The sequence below is a fragment of the Coptis chinensis genome, chromosome 3, assembly GCF_015680905.1.
Source record: "Coptis chinensis isolate HL-2020 chromosome 3, ASM1568090v1, whole genome shotgun sequence".
Classification (NCBI taxonomy): Eukaryota; Viridiplantae; Streptophyta; class Magnoliopsida; order Ranunculales; family Ranunculaceae; genus Coptis; species Coptis chinensis.
Window position 1 is genome coordinate 115,746,559 of NC_141458.1, and position 27,751 is coordinate 115,774,309.

The following is a 27,751-nucleotide window of genomic DNA, read 5'->3' on the forward strand; positions in this document are numbered from 1 at the left end:
TACTGGGTATTTGAAATAGCATGTTTATGTTTGAAGTACTGACCACTGAGAGGTAATTGCTCCCAGATCGGGAATACACTGAGCTATCCCTGACTGCTTACTGATGAAATTGCAACATAAAATTACAGTAAATTACAGAGGTACCGAAAGATGCTAAGTACAACGAATTCTGAAGTACACACTTGTTTTTCACTATTGGCAGCATAACAACAAATTTTCTCGCAACAAATAAAAAACAAGATTGAAAAACAAATTGACATGGCAGAAGACTGGTATGCCCTTTGAACATACCCATGGAAAACCAAAGCAGTGAAATTCAGGATACTATTAAGAACTGCCAGAGTTGGATGAGTTCCATGTTCTCCATGGCGTGAACCGAACAAGGTAAACCCCTTATGCAGCTGCTGCTCTTGGCAACCGCATGCCAAACCCACGTTTTAATTTCTCCACTCTGTTAAAGGATAAAAGAAAGTAAATTCAAGATTAAAAGCTTCCAAAAAGGAAGAATTAATTTCTTATGCTAATGATGGCATGTCAAAACAATAATAAGAATATACATATACATGCATGTTATTGCTCGTGAACTAAATTGTCAGGTTTCCCAACACATCAACCGGACATTTGATATTTCAGTACTTCACCTAAGACGACATCAGAAAACATCTGGAAGCCTCGTATTCATAGAAAAAGACAGAAAGACACTGTGGCTGTCCTAAGACTATTCTTGAATGGTAGCATACCTGGATCGGAGCGAGTTGGGTGGGACAAATAATTCTCACATGGTCATACGGCAAGACAAAATCCAGTACCAAATGGCTCATTATTTCAGTTTGAAATAATTTCTTTCTCAAAAACTAAATGGTGTAGAAAGTATCAAATGATTGTGCGGATGAAAAGTAGAAGAAATAAATTGGGGGGGCGTTTCAGCATGAGATACCACGGAGGACAACACTCCGAATTGCACCCAATTCCTCTGTATTGATACATGTTTTGTGAGGGTGCAGAAAGAATGGTCTCTTCAGTCTTCACCATGTCTTAGCCTTAAAGGGTTTTATTTACTAGATGTCTCACTGTAGGAGGTTAATGATTTTTGAAATGGTAACATCTGCCCCGTTTAGAACTTAACCATTAAAAGTAACCAACAAACTCAAGAGAGAACATAAAATATTATTTATGATATAGGACACGACTTATCTTGTTTAACACTAAGAAAACTCAAATATATACAGACTCAAAAGAAAAAAAAAATTAAACTTAGAGAAGGATGGAACTTACGTTGGAGCAAGTTTTCCAAGGTTATCCAGTTCTTCGCCTGATTCCTCATCTAAAACCCTGCCGGAAATCTCAACAAGATAGCATCTATCTGGGGCTGTTGGGAGTCCCCTGTTGGCAAGTAAATCTAGATCTTTCTGATGAAGCTCTCTCCCGTTTACAAAAACGCCAGTATTCCCACCAGCACAATTTTCGGGCATAGGATAGTTGAATTCTTCAATAAATGGCTGCAAGAAAAAATTAAAATAAAATAAAATCAGCATAGATGTTCCAAGTAAACAACATCCTCAAGATAACTTAGTAGCAACTTTTCTAACATAATTGAACTCACGGGAATTATCCCAAGACAAGGTTGGCCCATCAAACCCCAGAATCCAGCTCTATAATCATACCTGTAGGTAGACAAAGAACATGAATAAGTTCCTACATAAAGTAGGTAGACAAAGAACATGAATAAGTTCCTACATAAATGATGACCCTGGAGAGCAAATCTGCTAGAATTATAATTGTGAATTCACATGTTATTTTAAGATCATATCAAAGTGGATTTTAGGTCTAGACTTCTTAGAAGTAGCCCCCCAACGTATTTTCAGTTTTTCACTCATAACACAAATGAGATGAGGTTAAGTGGTGTTATAGTATTCAATTAGGAAAGTGGAAAACTAAATGGCTTGTGTTCTACCCGATAGTCATTCACTTATGAGAAATATTTAAAATTTTATGCATATGTAATTAGAATCTGTATTTTGACAACTCTCCATAAATATCCGATCTATTTCCATTACCATAGGCTCACCATCAAGATTTTGTTTGATCGTATACTTTTGTGCAGATTTCATTAAAGCCATAGAGGTCACTATTTCATCTGAGAGTTATTTCATGAAAAGAAGAGAAAAGATGAAGGATATTATTAAATCACATGAGAAAACTTAAGTGTCTTTTTTTCCACTCTAATAAAATGCCAAATGTAATAATAGGATTTTCCCCTTTGTGTTACTCAACAGATGAATTAGTCTCACTTTCTCAAATCTCATGCATTCTTGATCCTCCCATGCCATTTGGTGCTTCTCTGGCATGGGCTGACCAGGTATTACGAAGGTGCTTCTTTCCTCTATGTCCTCTTTGTGATTACCTATTGCAAGGCAAGTAGGAGTTAGCAGTATTTGACGAAAACTTTTTTTCCGTATCCGGACATTCTCAATGGTGTGAGTATTTAACGTGTATTTGTAGATTTTCTTAGGTGCAAGACAGTACCAACCATATGTAGGCAACCAGGGGGAAAAAATTAAAAAAGCGATGGTATGCAAGCTTATGGGAATAAATTAATTTGTGTAAGTACTGATCAAGAAAATGACTATGGTGTGTCGCTCGAGATGATTGCTTACCAGTATTGTCCAGGATGGATGCGCCCAGCGTACTTCTCAGCTTTCTTAACCAGCTTTCCAGATATATGTTGCCCGTTAACCAAAAAATTACATTTCTCATTCTCCCCTGTTTCGTTAGATTTCGAGAAGTCTTTAAGGCTCTTCTTGATGAGGCCAACAAAAAATGATTCACCGCCCTTACTGACCCTTGGATGATCTTCTTTGGACACCTCCCCAGAGTCCTGAGACATCGTGGCATTTGAATACTCATTGAATGAAACATCCATCTCAGTCGCCATTGATGCATCTTTAACAGAATTCTGTCTAGAAGTAGCCTTAGTCAGGAACACCTCTTCTTGGTGTGTACGTTTGCTCCTATTACCCTTTTCAAACTTGTTCACAACCTGGTTTGAAGACGTATACTCACGAAGAGGCGAACCAGGAACTGGAGGCGTCCCGCTAGCTTTTAGACGCAACTCTGCAGAACTGGAGACCTCTCTTCGAGCAATCACATTGCCAGGACTTTCCTCATCGTCAGAGGTGGTGTAACTTGAAGAAACAAGACCTTGCAGCTTCTCAGACTCGCTTAAGTGCAGTCTCCGATCCATCGAAGTAGAACCAGGTTCAGTATCTGTCAACTGAAAGTTATACCCAGAGTTGTCGAAATCACTGGAATAAGTGCTCTCGCGCCGATTTTCTTGACCATCAGGTTGTAAAAGACCTTTTTCTATAGGAACAGAACGTTCATTGACCAGAGAAGGAACTACATTGGTTTGAGAAGGACTGGAAACAATAACCCTCTTGCTCTCAAACAAAAATGTGATTATAGTAGAGCAGTTCCCACATCGCAGTTTCCTCTGATTCTTCTCCATGTGCAAAAGCTTCCTCGGCAGTGGAAGCAATTCAAAGCAATTGTGGCAAGTAATAAATGGTGCACCACCTGCTATTGGACAACAACGGCGTCCACTCCTCTTTGCTAGTGCCACCCTTCTTGGACGACTCTGACCAAGACCCTTAGGTTCTGTATCAAGGTCCCTTTGCCTTCTTGAAAGGGGCTGTGGTTCATGAGAACGTGTTGGAACTGGAGTACTATCTCTAGGATTATACCCTCTTGGACCAAATGTACCTCGACTCTCAACATTGTAGAACAAGGGATTAGGTGGCACATCCACAAACCTTCTGTTATGGAGAACACCTGGTGGAACTTGAGAAGGGATATGCCAATGCTTGTTGTAGCATTGGAAGCAAGAGCAGGCAGGCTGGTGAAAGAATGTATTAGTTGGGTATGATGCATTGTGATCAGGATCCATGTCCATATACTGCGCAGGAAAATAGTCATGAGATGGGTGGTGTAGGTACTGATGGGGTGGTTGGTTAGGAACTATCATTTGCGGAGCAAAAGGATCGCCATATCCCGGAACTTCATTTGGGGCATGCATTAGAGGGGAATAAAAGTTCTGCATATCCAAACCATGCCTATTCATCAATGGAACATGTTCAAGGGCATGGTTGGAATATAATGGCCTTTGAGCATGTTTATCAGCTTGGAAAGGCGGCATAGTGGGTCTATGCTGTCTGGACGAACCTTCTGGAAACCATGTATCACGACCAACATAAGGATCTACAGGAACTGTTCTCCCGTCCAGTGGAACCCTTTCTTTTGTTTTGTCGGAGATATCGCAAGTCTTTGCCAGTTGATCCTTGAGCTCATCTAGCTTTCTAAGAAGCTCCGCTCGATCTTGTTCAAGATGTTCGACTTTATTAGGTCCATCTGAAATGTTCTGGTTCTGCTGAGCAAGACCATAAGAACCATTGTAGCTTGATGTTCCTTCATCAGGATATGGAGTTCTTGAAAACCTCACGTCTTCAGCCACAGCTCTCGGCGTTCTTCGATATGCTGAATACCCATCTCTTTCCCCAGACCGCCAATTAGAAACTTGCTCCGAACTCGTTGTTCCACTTGAACCTCCCATTTGGGGATCAAATTCTCCAATTTCTTTCTTCATATTACTCCTAACCGATTTATTCCAACTTTTATTCATATCATGATCATTTCCAACATCCCAACTATCAACCGGATCTTTGGAGGCCCTCCTATATTTATCACTTCCCTCATTTCCCAGCTCTACACTTCTTCCCCCATCATATTTCGACGTCGCTGTAATGTTTTCATTCACAACCTTGTTTTCAATTCTAGATAAAGAACTACTGGTGGAATCAGCTGTTGCTCCACTTGGCAAAGGTCTTTCCCTTCTTCCTTCCCTAAATTTGACCCCATTACTCTCTCTATCAGAAAACTCTAAAGCATCACTCACATCAACAGCTTCCCCTTCCTGAGGGACACTCACTTGCTTCCCAGTACTCACTCTAACCCTCTCATCATCAGATTTTTCTGAACATCCATCACTTGAATTTGGTCTTTTTTTAGCTGTACAACAAAAACCCGAGATCTAAACTCAATAAATTACTTAAAACTACACAAGCAGAGCTAAAGAAGCAATAAAACAGAACAAAAGATATAAACTTTAAAACTAAAACATACCTTGTAGAACAACACCACATCCACCACACTGATAAACAGCTAAATTTGGAAGTTCTGGTAGTAGATTTTCACACTTGGGGCACCGAACTAATCTAACCTTTGTCCCTTCTTCCATTACTTCAAAAAAATAACTTTCTAACAAAGCTAAAAACACTATCTGTAGCTCAACAAACTCTCAAAGAAAAACAGCACACGTACACCATTAAATGAAGTTTAAATACATTCTACTTGGGGAAGATGAGAGAAGTCAGTAGAATAAACAAGTCAAACGAAGCTGTATTTGTCTATTTAAAGGCCTTCTCTGTCCAGAAGTCAGTGCTTCATTTTCTCTTTGCAGTTGGAAAAAGTCTGTTTCGAAACAGTGTGTGATTCTCACGAGAAAATGGATATGTTTGGAGGGAATAAGTGGGAACGAAATCCAACGTGGTAGAACAAAAAGTAAAGAAAAAAGTGTAAAGAGGAAATAGATAATTAGTATGTATGAATAAAAAGTGAAAGGAGAAGAATTGTGTGAGCAGCTTTTTAGACCATGACTTTAAATAGTAAAAGTTATTTGCTGGATTCTCAGAGGGGATTTGTGGCAACAAGTTGGTTTGCCAATCACAATGCCATACAAGGTCTTCTTTGTAATAATTTGGTGTTTATTGTATGAGCCCACAGGCCACAGCCAGCTTTTTGGTTGTAAGAGAAGTATTCATTCAAAAGCAACTGTAACGAGTGATCATTTCATATTTTCATCTAGGTAAGTGGAGTCCCGGTCTTGGAACTTCTTTAATCCAGTACTATTCACAACATTGCTGAACTACTTAGAGTGACTCATAAATTTATTAGTCTAAATGCCAACTTTCAATCTAAACCTGTTTTCAAGTATTCATCTTTTACTAACAACCTAACAGCGTAGACCCAAAGACGCAGAAATTGTCTGTGTTTTAGTTTATTAACAGGAATGCACATAGTCTAATGGTGCGCTATTCCACTAAATAAGACAAAATTTGTAATTTAATAGTGCGTCAAAACACTAATCCAGCAATGCTATTGTTATTTTTTTTTTTTGGTAAAGAATGCTATTGTTATTAATTTACTTATATACAACACTAGTATTAGCAGAATAGTGTATGGTCTACCCACCACTTTAAAAAGCAAATAGAATATATTTGGACTGCACGCCAATACAAATAGCGGCATGGAAAGCAAGAGAGATATGAAAAAGGGCAAAATGGAAAAGAAAGGAAATTAACCATTGGACCTAAAACACGAACCCGTTAATATATTGTGGTTCAGTGCGAAACCATTGGACTTAGCCTAAGGTGTCAAAATGTGGCATGTATCCTTCACACTCACGATTTGAACTCTTTCACTGAGATTTACGACTCCTCCTTTAAAGTGTTGCTTAGAAAAATTAAGTAGAGAATCCAATAAGGTGGCCTAAAACTTGGAAGGCGAAGTGGAAATTCAAGGCTCATCTTTTCTTGCTGCTAAAGGAGTGAAGGGTTAAAGCCTTAATTTGTCGGATCTAGAAAGAAGAGAAAGTGAGAGTCGGGTATCCCCACTATTGCTCTGACATAGTCCACGACCCATCTCTACCCCTACCACCTGCTGCCCCACATATTATCCAAACTTCTTTAACGTTTTATAACCCAAATGACAACCTTGCCCACTCCCAATCTCAGCTTTCCATCTTTCAAAAGAGGGTTTTTTCGTCAGTTTGATGTTCCAGTACAAATATTCTGACCAACTGACCATAAAAGCAGAAAAGTCGTGTTTGATTTCTTCAAAGAGACGAGAGAAAGAGAAAGGGTAATGCCACGTAAGCCAAATATTGCTGAGGATGTTGACGTAACTGCTGGTACTGTGCTGTATATTAAAAGCGACAACCTGGAAAATCATGAATTTTGACTTTGTATGATTAAGCCATCTCTTCTCCACCGCGTACTCAGTCCACGACGATGTCTCGCTTTAAATTCCAGCCCCACTCGAGTTCCGTACCAATTATTATGACTCTTGAGAATAATCGATTAATCACAATAATTGGGTACCATTAGTTACTAACGAGTATGCGAACCGTGCTACGCATCGGTGTTTTTTCAAATCTTTACCGTGCTACGCATCGGTGTTTTTTCAAATCTTTAAATACGATTTCTAACATCTTTTCCGATAAGTATGATTTTTTTGAATTCCTAGTTTATAATCTAAAAAATAATATAAAACATTAGGAGGGTTAAAAATAATTTGAGACACGTGAATGAGATTTTTAAATTATTTTAAATAATTCAAATTAATTTAATTTTAATAAAATAGTTTTTTGGTAAATTATTTAAAAACGATGAGTTGATTAGAATAATTAAAGGAGGTGGTTCTAAAATCATAAATTAAAGAGATTACAAATACACAGTTCAGTTGAAAAATTTTCCTCCTAAAGATCCGGCTATTGTAAAGATTTGTGAATTAATGATAATAATTTACTATCAAATCATGTTTGGCCTTGTTCCCATCGTACATTTGCAAGTGTACTTGTCTTTCTTTCTTAGACACCTGACTCTTTCAAATTAACAAGCAATTAATTATCTGTGAGACTAGTTAAATGTTCAACTCGTAGTTGATAAATGGGAAGTTGGCGGCTCAATCGCAGATAACTTGCAAGTTGCAACCATAGACTAGGAATATTCTACAAACACAGGTTTCAGATTTGAACACGGAAAAATAAATAGACATTCTCCTCTTTTCTTCTCTCTGGTGACGAAACCAGTTAAGGAATTATAATATTTCGAGCATATATAAATTTACAATCAACAAAAGTCAAAAACAGAACAAACAAAATTGGGATTGCCACACAAGTCGCAACATAACAAGGGTCATGAACAACACACAAAAATGATAAGATTTGGTTAGTGTACTTTGTGCTTTTTATCGATTTGGTGACTACTTTTCTGGTAATCTAATTGGGCTCTGTTCTTATTTTATTTCAATTTGGTGTCTCTATTAAGTAACAGACTAGCAGTTTCAAGAGCAAGTACAATATAGGGATATATAGGATATTAAATGCAAATATAACACCCCAATCACAAAAATGTCATTCTAATAAGACTGCTAAAAAAGTCTTAAATTTAGAAAGAGTCAAAAATCCAACCAAAGTTAAGACTTTTGTCAGTAGTTGCTATAATAAGTTCGGGAGACAAACAACATAATTTCTGCCGCCCGTATGTTAAATTTCGACAGACTGCAGAAACTATATCATCTATCTAAAAAAAATTTTAAAAATAATGGATGGACGGACAGCAGAAACTATATCATCCGTATCATTTAGCACTTCAAAACAGACAATGCGATTGGATTGGTTTTTTTATTTTGGAGAACCAAATTTAGCTGGGCAAGCTAAAAAGCCTATGTGGCACTTTTAGCAGCCCAATTTAGTAGCTCTCCATTAGACTTGCTCTAATTTAGAATAGTTGTATCAAAGACTTTAACAGATCAGACCCATTTCAGAGAAACATAAACTATAACCTATCCTATTCTTCTTCTCTCTTCTTTCCCCGTGAACCGCTAGAGAAGTTATATTAATTACAGAGGGTAGTCTTTTTTTAGTGCAAAGTCGACACGGTACCATTAACCATTGAATCTTGTGAGGAAGACGTCACTGCTGCCTTTATACACCATTGGAAGGGGTGAAATCTTTCCTTAAGGACAGTCTAATCTGCGCATTGGTTATTACCTGTTAATTCTGTCATTGTCTATTGTTCCTTTTAACAGACGTAAACTATTTTTATTTTCCAACATGTTATTTTTCATTTTTGTCAACAATGACGTGGCCATTTCATTCGTAATAACGATGGGCATCATCCATAAACAGTTAAACCCCAAATTCAATTCCAATTCAAGTAATTGGTGTACAATTTCAGTCGGAAGAAGGAATCGACGAGGAATGCAAAATACGACTTCCAAATTTATTATACCTTGGACAAGAAGAGCTTGTAAAGCAATCTTCATCATTATTAATATCATTAGATTGACAATCATGGAAGTTATCTTGTTCTTGAATACGTTTAGATGGTGATAAGACTTAAGAGTGAACGTGCATCGATTCCAAGGTCTGATGCACAACCATAGTTCGTGATTCCGTGATTTCGAATGAAACTCCGGAATTCTGATTTTTCAAAAAAACGGAATTCCGAATATAGAGTCGAAATATCTGAAATTCCGTATGTAATAAGAGTCGAAATTTAATGAATATCTGTTTTTGAATTTGTCGGAATTTTGAAAATTCCGAAATTCCAAACTATGTGCACAACTACTACCGAAAAATCATTTGCATTCGGAGAACTCCCCATTTTCTTTGACCTTATTTCTTCTTTTTCTCTCTTCAAAATGAAAAGAATGAGATATTTCTATTCATATTAGTCCATTGATTTTGGGATTTCAATTAATTGGTGTATGATTCAGTGGATAAATGTAACTTTAGGAGCATGTAACCTCCATGAAATGCCCATGGTTTCATCTTGTTTTGTGACCAAAATTTAGCGAAAACTATTGTTGAAAAAATAGAACTAACGCCTTTAAATAAAGCCAATACATCTCTCCATTCTTATTATCATATAATTTTGCACCAAAACAAAAAAAAAATAGTATAAAAGATGAGACTATGAGAGTAATGAGAGAAACAAAAAAATTCTACATATTGAGATAGACATAAATGGTTAATTGGAGCAATATTGTACACATAGAAACTTCAACTTTTCCTCTTTGAGCTCGCTCTTTCTGTTATAGAGAAACAAGTGTTTTCAAAAAGTATTTAATGGATATCTATGGGTATGGGTATGGGTATGGGCATGTGTTATGGTCATAGGGTAAACTTATTAGATATGGTGAATATATCTATGGACCAACATATGTACCAATTTTTACAGTGAGAATATCTCTACCCTTTAATTTAACAAACTATTTAAAGAGTTAGACAATTTAGTAATTTCAAAGAAATGACCCCGTAGCACTTTTGTTTACACCAGTTTATATTCCATGTCATCATGGAAAACAAAAGATGAAAGCCACATAATAAATCAACTAACAGTTGTTAAAGCAAGGCCCAAAATTTCGATATCGGTTAATATATCGGTGTACCCAAAAACCGAGATATATTGGATATATCGGATATCTCGGTTTTTTTGGTGACCAGTCCAAAGTTTCTAAAATATCGGATATCTCACCGATATATTTCGGATATCTCGCCGATATATCTCAGATATATCGGATATTTCGGAATTTTCAATAAATAATTGGTCAAAAAGTCAACTGATATATATCGATTATCTCGGAAATATCGATTATATCGGCGATATAAACTTTCATATCGGAAATTCTGATATATCTCGGAAAAAAAGGGTTCAATATTCGGTGGATATATATCGGAAATATCGATATCGGTGTACCAATTTACCGAGATATATCGGCGAGATATCGGATATCTCGGCGATATTTTGGGCCATGTGTTAAAGTAATTGGACCAACACTTAGCAGAGTCACCAAATTGAAAAAAAATAAGAGTCCAAATTAGATTCCAAAAAAAAAGGCCAAATTGAAAAAAAAAAAAATGTAAAGTACACTGACCAAAAAGTTAAACCTAACAAGATTACACAATTACACAATACACAATACCATTTTATAAGAGATACCAAATACCATATGATCTGTAAATGCTTGTACGGGCATTCAGTCCGTGGTGTGACGAGTAAGTTCACGTTTGCCGAGTTGCTTGCCAAATGTGTTGCGAGAGCGAAGTTTTGTTGCCTGTTAAATTTGACAAGTAATATTCACATTGGTGTCGACCTTTCTAGTAGTTCGCCAGTCATCTCGTCCTTTAGTTATAAACTTTGTGGGGGCAACACACCCTCACCCCATTGGTTATTAGAGAGCTCAGATGCTGAATCACAGATACAGCAGGCATATGCTAGATTTTGCAATAAATTTATAACACGTGGATATCCATGATCACTGATCAGCAAGAAGATGCAGATAATTCAATAACTTCATCCAGCCATTAATACCAAGATTCAAGATGCACACTATTTTTATATTTTACTTTACATACCTTGCATGTTTCTACAACCATATTGGGTAGGAGTAGTCAGCGTGAATGTACAACTTTGCCCACAAGAATGTGCTTTCAGCAAACCTGGGTGAATTGGTGAAATAAAACAGGGGCATTTGGGGAGTAATGGCAACCTCATCTACCTGTACATCTCAATTCACATATTTTAAGCCTTTAATGTACCAATACATGTCACTTGAAGCAAAATTTTAAATGAAATGGTTTAGTTTAAATGTTTAATAGCCAACCAACATTAATTTATGATGACAGACAACCAGTTTCCAAGAAGGTAGAGATACCATTGGTTAAAACAAATAGAATGACTGGAAGAATGGAAGAGAATAAAGTTTAGGCACTAATAGCATCTTTAGCAGTGATATCAACCTAGCATCAAACGCCAAATTCTTTAACCAATGATGATATCAAACACCTAGTAATGATATCAACCTAGCATCTTTAAGAATTTGGTGTTTTTTCAACTTCAGGAGAGCTATATGTTGATGAAAACACCAAAAAAACACCAAATCGACCAATATTTGGTTCCAGGTTTGGTGTTGTATCAAATCACATACGCGGTTTTGGCAAAACAGTGTGGGCTTAGGCTGCTAAATGAGCTTCTATGAAGCGGTTTTGGCAAAACCGCGCGGTTTTTCTAAAACCGCGTGCTCTCAATTACAACAACGGGCAAAAAACGGCTAAAAAACAGCTATATCTTTCTAACCCTATAAATTGAAACACTCACCCCATATTTTTACACTCACTTATTTTTTCACTTTACTCTTTTTATCTACTCTTTACTCTCTATTTTTAAAACAACAATGAGTCAAGAACCAAAATCAAAATCAAGAGGGGCTTCATGGATACAAGAAGAAGATATTGCTCTCACCAATAGTTGGCTACAAGTTAGTCAAGATAGTGTAGTAGGAAATGAGCAAAAGTCGAACGATTTTTGGGCTAGAATTCTAAATGCATTTCATGCAAATTTAGGAATAATGACCGAATGCAACTTGACGGGTATGAAACACCGTTGGTCTATTATTCAAACTAATATCAACAAGTTTCATGCTATTCTTTCTAAAATTCAAGCATCTCCTCCAAGTGGCTATAATGACAATATGATGGTAAATATTTACTTTTTATTTGTTATTTTGATTAACAAATATATTTTTCAATTCTAATTTAGTTTTTGTTTAATTGGTAGATTGAGGAAGCAATAAGTGCATATGCGATGCATAATGGGGTTTGGAAGTGGATGCAATGCTATAATATGGTGAAAGACTCACCCAAATGGAAGAGGCTACAGTTGAGAAATGATTTGCATCCCACCAAAAAGTCGAAGATTGGGGAAGGAGGTTCATCAATTCCAATATCAACTGTGACAACTCAATCAATGGATTATGATCCACACCAAGTTCATGGGCTTGAGGATAGACCTCTTGGAAAGAAAGAAAACAAAAAAAGAAAGCAAAAAGAGAAAGAAGAAGGTGATTCTAAAGTGGAGGAATTCGCTAAGAAACTTGATGATTTTCTGATGGAACTTTCTAAAACCACCAAAGAAGGCTATGAATTGAAAGCTTAAAGACAGTTGAAGAAAGATGAGATAGAATTCGAAAAACTTCAATTGAAGAAAAGTTCGATGGATTGGAAGCTTCAAATCCAAAAACCATCCTCCGAAGTTCGAGAAGATGAAAATGATGCGAAAATATTAGGAATGAAATTAAAAGGGGCTTGAAATTCAGCAACTGGTGAAATTTTACAAAAATGAATAATCGACTTGGCAATATCACTGGTAGTAGTCAAAGTAGTGCATAGTCTAAATTTGAGTTTATATGTCTTTTAATTTGAGTTTGTATGTTTTTTAATTTGAGTATTTTAATTTGAGTATTTTAATTTATGTCTTTTAATTAATTACGTACTTTAATTTAAGTTTGTATTTTAATTTTAATTAGAATGTACTTTAATTGAATATTTTATTTTAATTTAAAGTTGATACTTTTTATCATTCTAAAAAAAATTTGTATTTTCAAAATTCTCATATACAGAAATCCTTTCATAAAACCACAAATACATAGAAATAAACTTGGAACACAAATACATAGAAATTAAAACGATAAATAAACACAAAGTCTAAATGAAGTGCAAATAAATAGAAATCAAGTCCGCCTCCACTTACTCCACAAATGCTCCCGACCAAGTCATTCTTCAATCTATCATGAACAATGTTTGAACGAACCCTCTCGATGCGGATGCCCAACGAGATAAAACAAAGTGGCGTTCATCTTCAGGAGCACCTTCTCTACTTGGTATTTCCAAATCAGGAATATACTACGGGATATCCGTTTCGCGTTCATTTTCCACAATCATATTGTGTAAAATAATACAAGCCCTCATAACAGTAGCCATGTTCTCCAAATACCATAACCTGCACGGATTCGCTAAAATAGCCCAACGCTGAATCGTAATATACCAAACGCCTCTATGTCTTTTCTAACTTCTTACTTCTTTGCAAAATGTTTGTCTTGTGCAATAGTCGGTTTAGCAATCGTTTGAATCAAGGTGGCATAATTAGGATAAATACGTCGCCCCAAGTAATAGCCCATATCATAATGATGGTCATTCACAAAGTAGTAGTTATAAGGAATAGCTTCATCATTGACTATATCATCAAATATTGTGGCGGCGGTCAAGCACATTAAGATCATTGTGAGAACCCGCCATTCCAAAAAAAAACATGCCAAATCCATTCACGATCGGCATTGCCTCCAAAATCATTTTGTTGGTTTATGCTTATGGCGGTAGGAGAGACCCTTGCCACGCGGATGGGCAATTCTTCCATTGCCGATTGCATGCAATCAATCCTTCCTAGCAAAGGTCATCCGCGTGTTCCTCGACTCTTTAAGCAAACGTTGAATATCTGCGGCATTTGGTGGGAAGTATTCACCTCCAAAAATTCTAATAATTCCATCATAAAAATGCACTCATGAAGACAAGAACATGTAACATATCATCTACTAGACCCGGTGGCCGGTCCATAAGCAAGTATTCGTGATAGCAACAATTACTTTTATTTTTGGGTTAATCCCAAACTTACCCGCGACAATTAACTTTTGTTGAAAATATGGTACATTATGATTAAGATGATTGAAAAAACGAGTAAATAATGATCGACCCATACCTAAATCGGCGTCGAAAGTCGTGGTCCGAAATATAGGATTTTACCGGAAATAATTAGCATTTAAGCCGGTGTCCACTAACGAGGCTTATATTTTCTTCCTTTCTTGAACCACCATGTGGTCTATAAGAAGACTTAAACTTTGAATAAACTCGACGATGTCGAACCAAAAGTAGAGCAATAGCCACTAATTTGCGAAGTTTTAACCGCAATGTTATCATTTGAAGAGTTCGAGCCGATGAAGAATCGAGAAGAAGATGAATCGAGAAGAAGATAAATGATCCATTGAAAAATCTTCAAGAATTTTGGTAATTTTTTTTTTTTTTTTGCTCAAGGGATGAGTTTAGATGAGAGGAACATGAAAAATGAAGAGAACATAAAACCGAGAGTTAAATAGACGCGATTTTGCAAAAGCGTGGGCTTGGAAGTAAGATGGGCTTCTATAAGGTTTTAGCAAAACCACGGAAGACAAGTTTTTGCAAAACCGCGTAATTGCTTGGTGTTTTTTTAATGTTGCTCCTAAAGTTGCTTAGTGTTTTTTTGGTTGCTATGCTAAAGATGCTCTAAGAGTCTATTATAATAAAATGCCAATAAGACTACAAGTTGACGATGTTTAGGTAACATGACAGCCTGGATTATGACAAAGATCGTCTTCCCACTATTATTTTCACATCAATAAATCAATTGGTAACGTCTGTCTTAATTTTTTACAGGAAGAAAATGATTGCAGTAATCTTGAGCAGCATATGTGTGCAATCCAGTGCAGACTCTATGAGTTACAATGGGAGTACTAACATGGATAACTACTATGGGGCCTGACCCAACTCATGCCAAAACCTCCCTAGGTTGAGGTCCTGTCTAAGGATACCTGAGCCCACAACCCAGCCAGTAATCTGACCCATTAAAGATCCACGCTGAGCTCATGAACCTCCAGCCAGACCCAGTACATTATAAGAAGAATGTGTACCTGTGAGAGCCATGTAATACAATACGTGGTCATTTAAAATATCTTAATTACCAGCGAAACATCTAGTAGCCAAAATTTCCAAATAAATTATCAGGTTATTGTCTCATTCTCTTAGGAGCAGGTGATCAAGCAAGGTGTGTCTGAGACTGATCCAGCAGCCAAAACTGACAACATAAACAGTGATAGAAGATGCAGCCTATGAAAGTACACATAGATGTCTGATATATGGCAAATGGAAACAACCACAAGCCTGAGATTCTATAATATCAAACTGGAAAAAACATAAAACAAGAAAGCAGATTGATGGTCGGAGGGTGGGTCACATCATACCTTTGGAGAGAAGCTAACGCAGTCAACTGCACCCAAAATTGGCATGAGCAGCAAGAACACCATTCAACACCATTATTTTAGTAAAACCTGGAGAGAACCTAGGGCCTGTGAGACAATATGCAGAGATCCTGTGACAACAATGAGACGTGAGTCAACCATTTTCCCTCTTCTGAGAATCCGATCTGCAACTTTAATGGATTCTTCCACTGAACTACAGATAGCTAACATAGTAGTATGTTTCACTTTCTTAGAAGAGCATACGGACTGCTCCACTAGGCATTCATCCTCTACTACCATCCCAATATCTGTGAAATCAATACCCAGCTCCAGAGCGGCTTGGATCCAAACATTGTGCAACAAGGAAGCTGAGGTCATTCGAGCATGGTCTCCGGCAATGCCAACTTCTGTTACAATTACAACTTTCGGTTTCTTACCTGAAATACAACGGAAAAATACTTTCAAATTATTCCCTCCTTGAGATTTAAAACATGGATGTATAGCTTCAAGACTGTACCATAAAAACAACTAAAGGCATACTGATACCTGAGAGAAGCTGTCTAGCAAAAGCGATATGGTCTTTGTCATTTGCCATTGCTACCACAAGAGCCACTTCAGCATCTGGATGTGTCAACTGAATTGTGTCCGCTAAACTTTTAGCAGATTCTTTGGTGTGGGCTGAAATAAAAAAGAAAGTCGGTTCAAATTTCAAATGGGCTGAACAGAAGATCCCAATATCTTTGAGATGCAATAAAATTTTCATAGGTAGGTTATATAATTGACATACGTGCTTGAGGCTGAAGACCTTCCAGTGGGTATTACTCATGAGACATCCAATGTTAATCATGTAATCATAAGGAAAGATTGTCAACTTCTATTAGGTGTTTAAATTTTATTTCTTCATTTAATATATAAGGATTTACTCACTGCTAATTTCATAAAGTGGGCTTGATTTCAGAGGCCAAAATGTAATGTTCAACTTTTTTTGGAAAAGATATTTGAGATGCTCTTATATATTTACTTCAGTCAGCAGAGTTCTCCCGTAACATTGTTATGTTGTCCTTACTAAGGAAATATTGGTAATGCCCCATAAAAGTTGCCTCCCTATAACGGGCCACTTAAATTCCTCAAGGAATAGAAAGCTTTATATGTAAATTCCTCAAGGAATAGAAAGCTTTATATGTAGGCACTTTTATGTCAGCGAGTTGGGGACCTCAAATTTTCTCATTCAAATGCTACAGATATCAGATATGTGATTGAGATGAATAAATCAGGTACCAACCTCCATCAGCTAGTACTTGCACCCCACTAAGTCCAATTGCCTGAATTTCCTCAGATGTCAGAAACTGACTTCGCCCAAGCAAGTATGTGCGTTCCAACCCAGAACGAATTGATCCATCTGACACTTTCCAACCTAAAATAAACAGCAACATTGAGTTTATATGATTATCCATACAAATGTTTTTTCATAAATTATCCTTCTGAAAGACTTAAACTAAAACTCATACCTAGTCAACTATCTTAACGGAGAAATGAACAAGTGACTCTAGTGGCAGAGAAAACATCAAGTTGAAATTATCCCTTCCCCAGCAGATCCCAAAGATAAATCTCAGCCAAAAAATCATTTAAGAGGTAACTTCTGTAGAATGCGGGCTGACATAGTATAGTCAATCACTTAGACAGTATCCCAGGACTAGTGTTGGAACACTATAAACAACTCCAACTCCAACACATTTGTAGGGAAGTTCCAAAAGTAATAGCATCATACTGGTGATAAAGCTGTAAACCAGCCAAAATTGGTTGAAACCCAAGCTCTGATAAACCAGGACAAAGGATGGAAATTTTTTATTCTTTTTAAAAATAGTAAATTGAAAGGAAAGAGAAGAAGGTGCTGGTAAATTAGTATTGAGGAGATTGAGAAGGAAAAATGTATTTCTATATATTGTTATAACGACAATTATATGACCAACGAAAAAACTTGATGGATAGTCAATGTCCATTATCCAAAAGCTGCCACAGCCTAGGGTTATTCTGCTTTGTGGTATAATAGCCAATTTACAAACGCTGAAATAAGTGCTTACCTTGATTGCGAAGACATAAGGATGCACAAGTGGCACTTAGAGCATTTTGAAGTTGGTGATTTCCAAGCATGACCAGTTTTACACCACATATTTCAACAAACTGCAATGAAAATTTAAAATGATCTCTTTGTATATCAAGAGAAAATTAAGGATAACAAGTGATACCTCCAAAAATAAACACTACACATGGTAAATGTTTCAATCCTAACTTTACCATCCTTGTTATCCAAAAGGAGGGATCTAAATCATAAAGAGAGCAAAAGCTGAAGTGCACACCGTCTGGAAGTCCTCATCAACTTGAATGAGTATATCACATACTTGGCATGGTTTTCCATTGTTTACTATGACGCCTTTAATGGTGCTTCTCTTTCCATGATCAGATGCTAACAAAACAGGTGAACTCATGGAGGATGCTCTGTCACGGAGAATGCGCTCAATGTACGGTTTGAATGGCCCACCCAGCACCACCTTAGAAGTTTGAACAGTTCGAGTCAAAACATTGATGGACGCAATTACAAGGACACGCTGGTCATAATCACATGCAGACACAGACCCACTCTGTTATTCGAATATTTTTATCTGAATAACATAATGATCTGTGAGATCAACATGTGAACTCTAGTAAAATATAAAGAAGAATATGAACAGTGAGAACTACATAACTGGTCTCCCATGCTTTATGATACCCGACTTTGCCATCGCAATGCTCTCTAGGGATCCCCCTAAGGCCGCCAAATGTTCCTCTCCAATTGTTGTTATAACGGATGCTGCAAGTTCAGAGCTAGTGAAGACATTTGTTGCATCTCTTGCGCCACCTAAACCAGCCTGTCACAAAGAAGCTGGTTTACTTTAGTTCAAGATGGAACAAACCGGCTTTTTGCTAATGAAGATACACAAATATACTTGTTTTACTAACGAAATATTGGAGTTTAAATTAATAAATGATTACTAACTAAGGGTAACAAGTACATGCGAAAGAGGAGCAGAAAATATAGTCAAATGTTTTATGATACTACCTGTCTGCACCTAATGACAACTATCGTTCCATCAAATCCATGGTCGATAAGTAGTATGCCTAACAAGCCTAACAAGCTATCCAATACTTAAGTAAAGCAAAAGCTAGATGGACAAGAGTGTTGAAACTTAAGCCTATACAAAGTCTGAAATGCATTGCATTAACAGCATAACCAGCAAGGGGCTTCAACTTGTTTCTGTAAAATGACCATGGTAATAAAATGGCATTAATAACAATGCACTCTGTACTGCTGCCATCAAACAAGTCCATATCCATAAGTAGAAAGTAGCTGATTGGACTTTTAAGAACAAATTAAGTATTTAACCTCAATAACGGCAATGTCAACATTCTCTTGAGCGAAAATGGAGAAAGCCAGTGCTGTGAGAACCTGCGAATTTCATGTTCGTTAGGAACATCTAACATATAACCTATAAAAAAAAAAAGGAACATCTAGCATATATAAACATAAAAGCTCATAATTAGATAGAACAAAATTCACCAGCAGAGATCCACGTCTGATAGACATGAACACAAAGATACTAAAAAGTTGATGCACTCAAATTTGGACAGAAGCATGCAGGTAAGTGATTTAGAAATGAGACAAATTTAGTTGCTCGTCATTTGTCATTAATTTTTCGTACTTACTACTGCAATGCTTCAATGTCAATAAGAAAAATTAATAATATGACAAGTCAAGTAATTAAATGACTACATATTCTGAACCTCATATATAAGCTTTAGAAAATCTTCTCCAATGTACTTCACTTTTGGGGAAAAAGTAACAGACACTCTAGTATTTTGGAATGCTTCTTGTCATTTGGTAAGTATATGCACAATAAGTTCATTACTCTCGGTTCAAACACCAAACCCTTCTGTAAACGTCCATAGCACTTTAAAATTAAAATAAATGTGTTTTAAAGCAAGAGAAAAACACCGAGCCAATACATACCTCAAAATGGCTAATAGATCCATTTTCCAGCTCTATTGAATGGTCAAGAGTGTTTTTAAGTTGATGAAATAGGCAACTCATTGCCTCAGCTGAGATTGGATCTCCATTTCTCCCTAATGTAATTCGCTCCCTGATACTCCAAAGGTGGGGGCTGCAAATAAATAGAAAATCTGTTGTCGAATTATGATATATACCAGAAAATAACAAGGATCATGATCATACCTAGTATAGCAACCAACAGAATACCCTTCTTCTCGTAGTATATTAGAGAGAAACGCAGCTGTTGACCCTTTTCCCTTAGTACCAGCAATGTGCACAGCCTATAATTAATATTAGTTCAAAATCAATAGAAGTTTCATCAAACAAAAATAAGAAATAGTTTAAAATGAGTTGGAACCTTGAATTTAGACTGAGGGTTTCCAAGTCTTTCCAACAAACGATTCATTCTCCCCAAATCAAACCCATCATCTGAATTAGTCCCAGCACCTTTTGGAACACCAGATTTCTCATAATTCTTCAATTTCTCTAAATAATCTACAAACTCATTCAACTTTGGGTCCTCGTTTCGGTAACTTGAAAACCCTCGCAAGAATCCTAATTTTGCAACGGTTGGAAATATTAGGGTTTCGTTTTTACTCAAAGTGTTGAAAATTCTCATTATTAATCGATTTGTCTGAAATCAAAACAAACCAGAAATAAGAGGGAAGTTAAAAGAAGAAGAAAAGGTTCGTTGATGGCCCTTGGAAGGCTTTGGACATATAGACCCATGGGGGTTCACGCTATTCGGCACGGGTTTTCTAACCGAGTAATAATTTTAACTAGTATACTGCTATGCAGTGGGGCCGCGAGTGGAGAGGGAGAGGGATGAAGAGAAGAGACGAAGAATAAAGACAGACAGACATAAACCAACCAAATGACTTTTTGTCTACATACCCCCCACTCGTCATAGAACGTTCACTCCGCTCACTTGAAAATATGTTTATTTTTACAATTATAACTACTAGTATACTGGGGGTGAGCGGAGTGGGAGAGGAAGATGGAGGAGTGGAGATGGAGAAAGAGGAGTGGAGATTTAGAGTGTCTGGAGAGGGAGAGGAAAAGGGAGAGTGAGAGAGACGAAAAAAAAAAGAAAGGAAGAGAATGAGAGATGAGATTGCATTTAAACCAACCAAGTTGGTTTTTGCCCGCATAACCCCCTCTTCTCTCAAAATGTTCGCTCCGCTCACGGATTAAGCCTATCATTGCTGGGCCTCAACACACATAAGAGTCCAGCCCTCTGAGGATTAGGTTGACTGAGCCCAGCCCAATTCACACACCTAGAGTCCTAGACCTTCCTTGAAAAATGAAAGAGATTTTGCGTTTTAGCCAAAAAAAAAAAAAAAAAAAAAAAAAAAAGATTTGTGTACATTTGAAAAGGTCGATACTTAGAATTTGACATATGAAATTATCCTCCAAAAAGTTCAGAGAACCGATTTCATGTGTCTAATGTAAAGTTGTAAACAAGTTCGATATATTTGCCAATTGGGCTCGTTAAACGCTGTAAATTTTACTAAAATAATCTGATAGTATAAGCAATAGTGTAAATATTGTAGTTGGTTTTTGCAGGTGCACACTGCGTCACTGCCAGACAATTTTCGGCAGCTTGAAAGCGACTCGCTTGAAAGGTGCTTTTTGAATTTTGAGTAACAAATAGTAACAAATACCTTTTTTTTTGGGCTCCATGCAGTAGGAAACAAAATTTAGTCTGGGGTCCAAATCTGTCACCCATAATTGAGCTAAGGGGGATTCGGCAGATTGGACATTTTTTCAGCAAATTACTAATACCAGTACGGTTCCATGTCTTTTCAAACTTTTGCATTAACTTTTCGTCATATCAATTGGATATATGTGAGGATTTCATGGTATCAATCTCACTCGAAATGATGGGCATGGGGGACTACATATATAAGGCAAATGATAAGGAGATATCATTCTCTCTAAATTTAGTGCGCACTTCATATTGGCCGTTGGATGACATGATCATACGGTTTGGTGTAGTTTGTCAGTTGTGGGCCATGCAACAACCTCGATCTCGAGAAAGAATTTCTCCATCCAACAGCTATTTGTCTTGATCTCTCCAAATTTAGAGAAAATGATCTCTCCTTATCACGACTCTATATATAACCGTAAACTTTTGTAGTAGTTCAAGGCTACAAGGTTTGGTTGATCTCACATCATCTATAATTGTCAATTATCTCTCCATTGATACTTAGAAATTAGATTGTGTATGAGCACACGGGGCACACCTCGTGGTTTATATGGCTTATGGGGTGTGGAGAGAAAAGTGATTTAGGCGAGCTGCAGTGGAAAACGTTTGGGCGGCATACTGACATAAATATATGAAATGGGCAAATTCTCCGTTATGGTTTCTCTTCACACCCCGAGTCACTTCTTTACCTTCAAATCCTTTTACTCACAAACTTGTGTGGGAGGTATCTATCCCCTCAAATATCAAGTTCTTTATGTGTGTGGTGCTTGCTGTGGAATATATAGGACTCTTAATGTTGATAACTTGAGGAATAGAGGAATGAGCATCCCAAATAGGTGTGTGTTGTGTCTAGGCCAAGAAGAATCCATCTTGTATCTTTTCACGTCTTGCACAGTCACTCATTCAATTTGAAATAATCTACTATATCTAGCCACCCCAGATTGGTAAACTCTATACAGTCGGTTGAGGTAATTAGTCAAATTTTCTCAAAATGACCGATACTTCATACTAGAGGACTTGGAGAACACATATAGGCAATTTTTCCCTACGCCATTGTATGGTTAATGTGGTGTGTTCGAAATGAAATCATTTTCAAAAACTGGATACTTTGCATCAACAAGGTGATTAACAGGATGACGTGTTTGGACATGACTTTGTATGAAAGAAAACATATTTGCAGCTAGTTGAGATCACCACTTTTTGAATTTTGTATAAGCAATAGTGTAAATATTGTAGTTGGCACTGCGTCACTGCCAGACAATTTTCGGCAGCTTGAAAGTGACTCGCTTGAAAGGTGCTTTTTGAGTAACAAATAGTAACAAATACCTTTTTTTTTGGGCTCCATGCAGTAGGAAACAAGATTTTAGTCTGGGGGTCCAAATCTGTCACCCATAATTGAGCTAAGGGGGATTCGGCAGATTGGACATTTTTTTTAGCAAATTACTAATACCAGTACGGTTCCATGTCTTTCCAAACTTTTGTATTAAATTTTCGTCATGTCAATTGGATATATGTGAGGATGTCATGGTATCAATCTCACTCGAAATGATGGGCATGGGGGACTACATATATAATGCAAATGATAAGGAGAGATCAGTCTCTCTAAATTTAGTGCGAATTTCATATCGGCCGTTGGATGATATGATCATACGGTTTGGTGTGGTTTGTCAGTTGTGGGCCATGCAACAATCTCGATCTCGAGAAAAAATTTCTCCATCCAACAACTATTTGTTTTGAGCTCTCCAAAATTTAGAGAAAATGATCTCTCCTTATCACGACTCTATATATAATCGTAAACTTTTGTAGCAGTTCAAGGCTACAAGGTTTGGTTAATCTCACATCATCTGTAATTGTCAATTATCTCTCCATTGATACTTAGAAATTAGATTGTGTATGAGCACACGGGGCACACCTCGTGGTTTATATGGCTTATGGGGTGTGGAGAAAAAAGTGATTTAGGCAAGCTGCAGTGGAAAATGTTTGGGCGGCATACTAACATAAATATATGAAATGGGCAAATTCTCCGTTATGGTTTCTCTTCACACCCCGAGTCACTTCTTTACCTTCAAATCCTTTTACTCACAAACTTGTGTGGGAGGTATCTATCCCCTCAAATATCAAGTTCTTTATGTGCGTGGTGCTTGCTGTGGAATATATAGGACTCTTACTGTTGATAACTTGAGGAATAGAGGAATGAGCATCCCAAATAGGTGTGTGTTGTGTCTAGGCCAAGAAGAATCCATCTTGTATCTTTTCACGTCTTGCACAGTCACTCATTCAATTTGGAATAATCTACTATCTAGCCACCCCATATTGGTAAACCCTATACAGTCGGTTGATGTAATTAGTCAAATTTTCTCAAAATGGCCGATACTTCGTACTAGAGGACTTGGAGAACACATATGGGCAATCCTTCCCTACGCCATTGTATGGTTAATGTGGTGTGTTCGAAATGAAATCATTTTCAAAAACTGGATACTTTGCATCAACAAGGTGATTAACAAGATCAAGGGACGTGTTTGGGCATGACTTTGTATGAAAGAAAACATCTTTGCAGCTCGTTGAGATCACCACTTTTTGGATTTGGTTTTCAACTAGACATGGATCATCGACAACTAGTTGTAATGTGTCTTTTTGTAGTGGTGTATAATCTGTGAGGCTCTCACTCACACTATCTTTCACTGACATGGAGAGCCAGTACCAAATTGTAACACAACCCTATTTTACCTTATATATAATAGGGTGAACTAGTGAACTAGTGTTACACCCCTATTTTACCTTATATATACATATGGGCAATTTTTCCCTACGCCATTCTATGGTTAATGTGGTGTGTTCGAAATGAAATCATTTTCAAAAACTGGATACTTTGCATCAACAAGGTGATTAACATGATGACGTGTTTGGACATGACTTTGTATGAAAGAAAACATCTTTGCAGCTAGTTGAGATCACCACTTTTTGGATTTTGTATAAGCAATAGTGTAAATATTGTAGTTGGCACTGCGTCAATGCCAGACAATTTTCGGCAGCTTGAAAGTGACTCGCTTGAAAGGTGCTTTTTGAGTAACAAATAGTAACAAATACTTTTTTTTGGGCTCCATGCAGTAGGAAACAAGATTTTAGTCTGGGGTCCAAATCTGTCACCCATAATTGAGCTAAGGGGATTTGGCGTAGATTGGACATTTTTTTTTAGCAAATTACTAATTGTCACGGTTCCCTGTCTTTCCAAACTTTGTATTAAATTTTTCGTCATGTCAATTGGATATATGTGAGGATGTCATGGTATCAATCTCCCTCGAAATGATGGGCATGGGGACTACATATATAATGCAAATGATAAGGAGAGATCAGTCTCTCTAAATTTAGTGCGTAATTTCATATCGGGCCGTTGGATGATATGATCATACGGTTTTGGTGTGGTTTGTCGGTTTGGGCCATGCAACAATCTCGATCTCTCGAAAAAATTTCTCCATCCAATGACTATTTGTTTTGATCTCTCCAAAATTTAGAGAAAATGATCTCTCCTTATCACGACTCTATATATAATATAAACTTTTGTAGCAGTTCAAGGCTACAAGGTTTTATTGATCTCACATCATCTGTAATTGTCAATTATCTCTCCATTGATACTTAGAAATTAGATTGTGTATGAGCACATGGGGCACACCTCGTGGTTTATATGGCTTATAAATATATGAAATGGAAAATGTTTGGGTGCATACTAACATAAATATATGAAATGGGCAAATTCTCCGTTATGGTTTCTCTTCACACCCGAGTCACTTCTTTACCTTCAAATCCTTTTACTCACAAACTTGTGTGGGAGGTATCTATCCCCTCAAATATCAAGTTCTTTATAATGCGTGGTGGTGCTTTGTGGAATATATAGGACTCTTCTTGTTGATAACTTGAGGAATAGAGGAATGAGCATCCCAAATAGGTGTGTGTGTTGTGTCTAGGCCAAGAAGAATCCATCTTGTATCTTTTCACGTCTTGCCGATCCACTCATTCAATTTGGAATAATCTACTATCTAGCCACCCCATATTGGTAAAACTCTATCTGATCGGTTGATGTAATTAGTCAAATTTTTCTCAAAATGGCGATGCCCGACTTACTAGAGGACTTGGAGAACACATATGGGCAATCCTTCCCTACGCCATTGTATGGTTAATGTGGTGTGTCGAAATGAAATCATTTTCAAAAACTGGATACTTTGCATCAACAAGGTGATTAACAAGATCAAGGGACGTGTTTGGGCATGACTTTGTATGAAAGAAAACATCTTTGCAGCTCGTTGAGATCACCACTTTTTGGATTTGGTTTTCAACTAGACATGGATCATCGACAACTAGTGGTAATGTGTCTTTTTGTAGTGGTGTATAATCTGTGAGGCTCTCACTCACACTATCTTTCACTGACATGGAGAGCCAGTACCAAATTGTAACACAACCATATTTTACCTTATATATAATAGGGTGAACTAGTGTTTGAAGCTAGATGAGCCAATTAGGATTTCCCCCCCACTAGATGGGAAATTAGGGTCTCCCTCCTAAACACATGGTCAACTTGGTTTGACCGTTAACTTTCAAGTCAAACAACTGAAAATGACATAAATGCCCCCACCTAATTAAAATTGAACATTTTTTTTTGAAAACAATGAGGACATTTGTGTAATTTTCAATTGTTTTTAAAAAGTTAACGATCAAACCAAGTTGACTGCAGGTTTGTGGGGGAGACCCTAATTTCCCATGAGGGATCCTAATTGACTCATCTAGTGGGGGGTAATACTAGTTAACCCTATATAATATAACACTTTTTACTTATAAAAAAATGTTTGTTATCGTGTGGATCAGTTGGAGCTCATATGGTTTTAGCAACTTGGACATGTTCGATAATACCTTATATTTGATGTTATAACTACATCTTTTTACTCTTAAGCACAGCCATCTGCGGCAAATTGTGTAGAAGTATCTGCTCGCAACTTTGCAATGAAAAGCACCTAATTAATAATTAATATGGGACTTTAATAGGTGTTATCAACCTTTTAATAAGTGGCATTATTCAAAAGGAAAAGTGCAACTAAGTTGGCTCGTTGCTTGATCAAAAAGAGATCATTGGCCTAAATCCCTAAAGGCGCTAACATAGCTTCCATCACCTTATGTTAGGCTTTGATTTTCACCCAGTTTTGGGTAAACCTTGTTTCACGTTTACTACAATAAGTGTCTATCAAAAAAGTGGTACAAAAGTTAGTTTTCGTCGAAGCAACTTATTAAGAAAAACAAGACCTGAGAGAAATTATTTACATTTCAAGTGTAGGACTGTTAACTGTAGGCACAGAATAAATTACTGTAGTAGCATGATGTGGAAAAGATGCGGGGTCAGCGGTGCAGGGGATAAGGTGCAGAATACTGAAGAGAGAAGGAGAGCATGGGATTGTAATTGCGGAACCCTAGACCGTAGGTGTCCCAGGTACGGAGGGGAGTCGGACCGTAAGATATATGGACAGATGGACGACCCACAAAAGAGGGGGTCGATATAAAAGGAATAGTGTGAGTGCGAGAAAAAGAGGGAGAAAAAGAGAGGAAAAGAAAGAATGAGTTGTATCGTGCTCATACATTTGGCACCGTCTGTGGGGAATGACAAGAACAAGAGAATAATGGCACCGAAGAAGAGAGTAGGTAGACCTAAAAAGGTGGCGGTGGAGAATGTAACGCCGGATCTAGCGCTGGATGGTGTGATTGACGGGGAAGGAGATCGAAGAGAGGAGCGGGAAACTGAAGAAACGAGGCTGATGAGAGAGGAGATCGCGAGGATGAGGGAGGAGAATGAAGAATTGAGAAGGGAGAGAGAAAGGGCGGAGGATGAGACCAAGGAAGAAGGGAATGAGGGATCTGACGGAGAGAGAGCTGAGGAAGATATGGCGGGACCAGATCTGGTGGAAAATCCGGTAGCAGGGTTGACTATGGAGCAAGTCCAGGAGATGATAGACAACGATAGGGAAGTGAACCGACAACAAGAGAAAAATCAAGGAGGAGCGGCCAGTCAGGTGGTGGCGAGCCCGAGTTGAACCGCAACCCGTTGGCAAACAAAATATGGGCATCAGAGGTTCCGAAGTGGTTCGCTCAACCTAGATTCAAAAGGTATGACGGTAAGGGAGATCCGGTGGACCACATCCATCATTTCTGGCAACAGATGCCTCTGTGGCAGGAGGCGCGGTATGATGGTCTGCGAT

General features: G+C 37.5%; 2 protein-coding genes across 6 annotated transcripts; both read right to left on the reverse strand.

The window, feature by feature from the left end:
- Nucleotides 1–109: 109 nt before the first annotated feature.
- On the reverse strand, nucleotides 110–5,530 carry LOC147513323 (uncharacterized). Its single transcript, XM_086596357.1, has 5 exons — nucleotides 5,179–5,530; nucleotides 2,658–5,064; nucleotides 1,604–1,664; nucleotides 1,276–1,499; nucleotides 110–451 (listed from the first exon to the last, which is right to left on the reverse strand). The coding sequence occupies exons 1-5, from the start codon at nucleotides 5,291–5,293 to the stop codon at nucleotides 394–396; spliced, it is 2,865 nt and encodes a 954-aa protein (XP_086452483.1). The 5' UTR covers nucleotides 5,294–5,530; the 3' UTR covers nucleotides 110–393.
- Nucleotides 5,531–10,682: 5,152 nt separating this feature from the next.
- On the reverse strand, nucleotides 10,683–20,798 carry GLA1 (Folylpolyglutamate synthetase family protein). 5 transcript variants are annotated; one of them, XM_086596361.1, is made up of 13 exons: nucleotides 20,166–20,797; nucleotides 19,991–20,088; nucleotides 19,769–19,919; nucleotides 19,145–19,207; nucleotides 18,468–18,629; nucleotides 18,081–18,272; nucleotides 17,805–17,904; nucleotides 17,006–17,137; nucleotides 16,270–16,401; nucleotides 15,727–16,160; nucleotides 15,298–15,396; nucleotides 11,258–11,341; nucleotides 10,683–11,160 (listed from the first exon to the last, which is right to left on the reverse strand). In XM_086596361.1, exons 1-10 carry the CDS (start codon nucleotides 20,424–20,426, stop codon nucleotides 15,799–15,801), a joined length of 1,653 nt encoding a protein of 550 aa, XP_086452487.1. In that variant the 5' UTR covers nucleotides 20,427–20,797; the 3' UTR covers nucleotides 10,683–11,160; nucleotides 11,258–11,341; nucleotides 15,298–15,396; nucleotides 15,727–15,798. The 5 variants fall into 5 exon arrangements, with proteins under 5 accessions (XP_086452487.1, XP_086452486.1, XP_086452489.1 ...); XM_086596360.1 differs by having other exon boundaries at nucleotides 11,258–11,400; XM_086596363.1 differs by lacking the exon at nucleotides 15,298–15,396 and having other exon boundaries at nucleotides 11,258–11,400; nucleotides 20,015–20,088; nucleotides 20,166–20,798.
- Nucleotides 20,799–27,751: the final 6,953 nt, after the last annotated feature.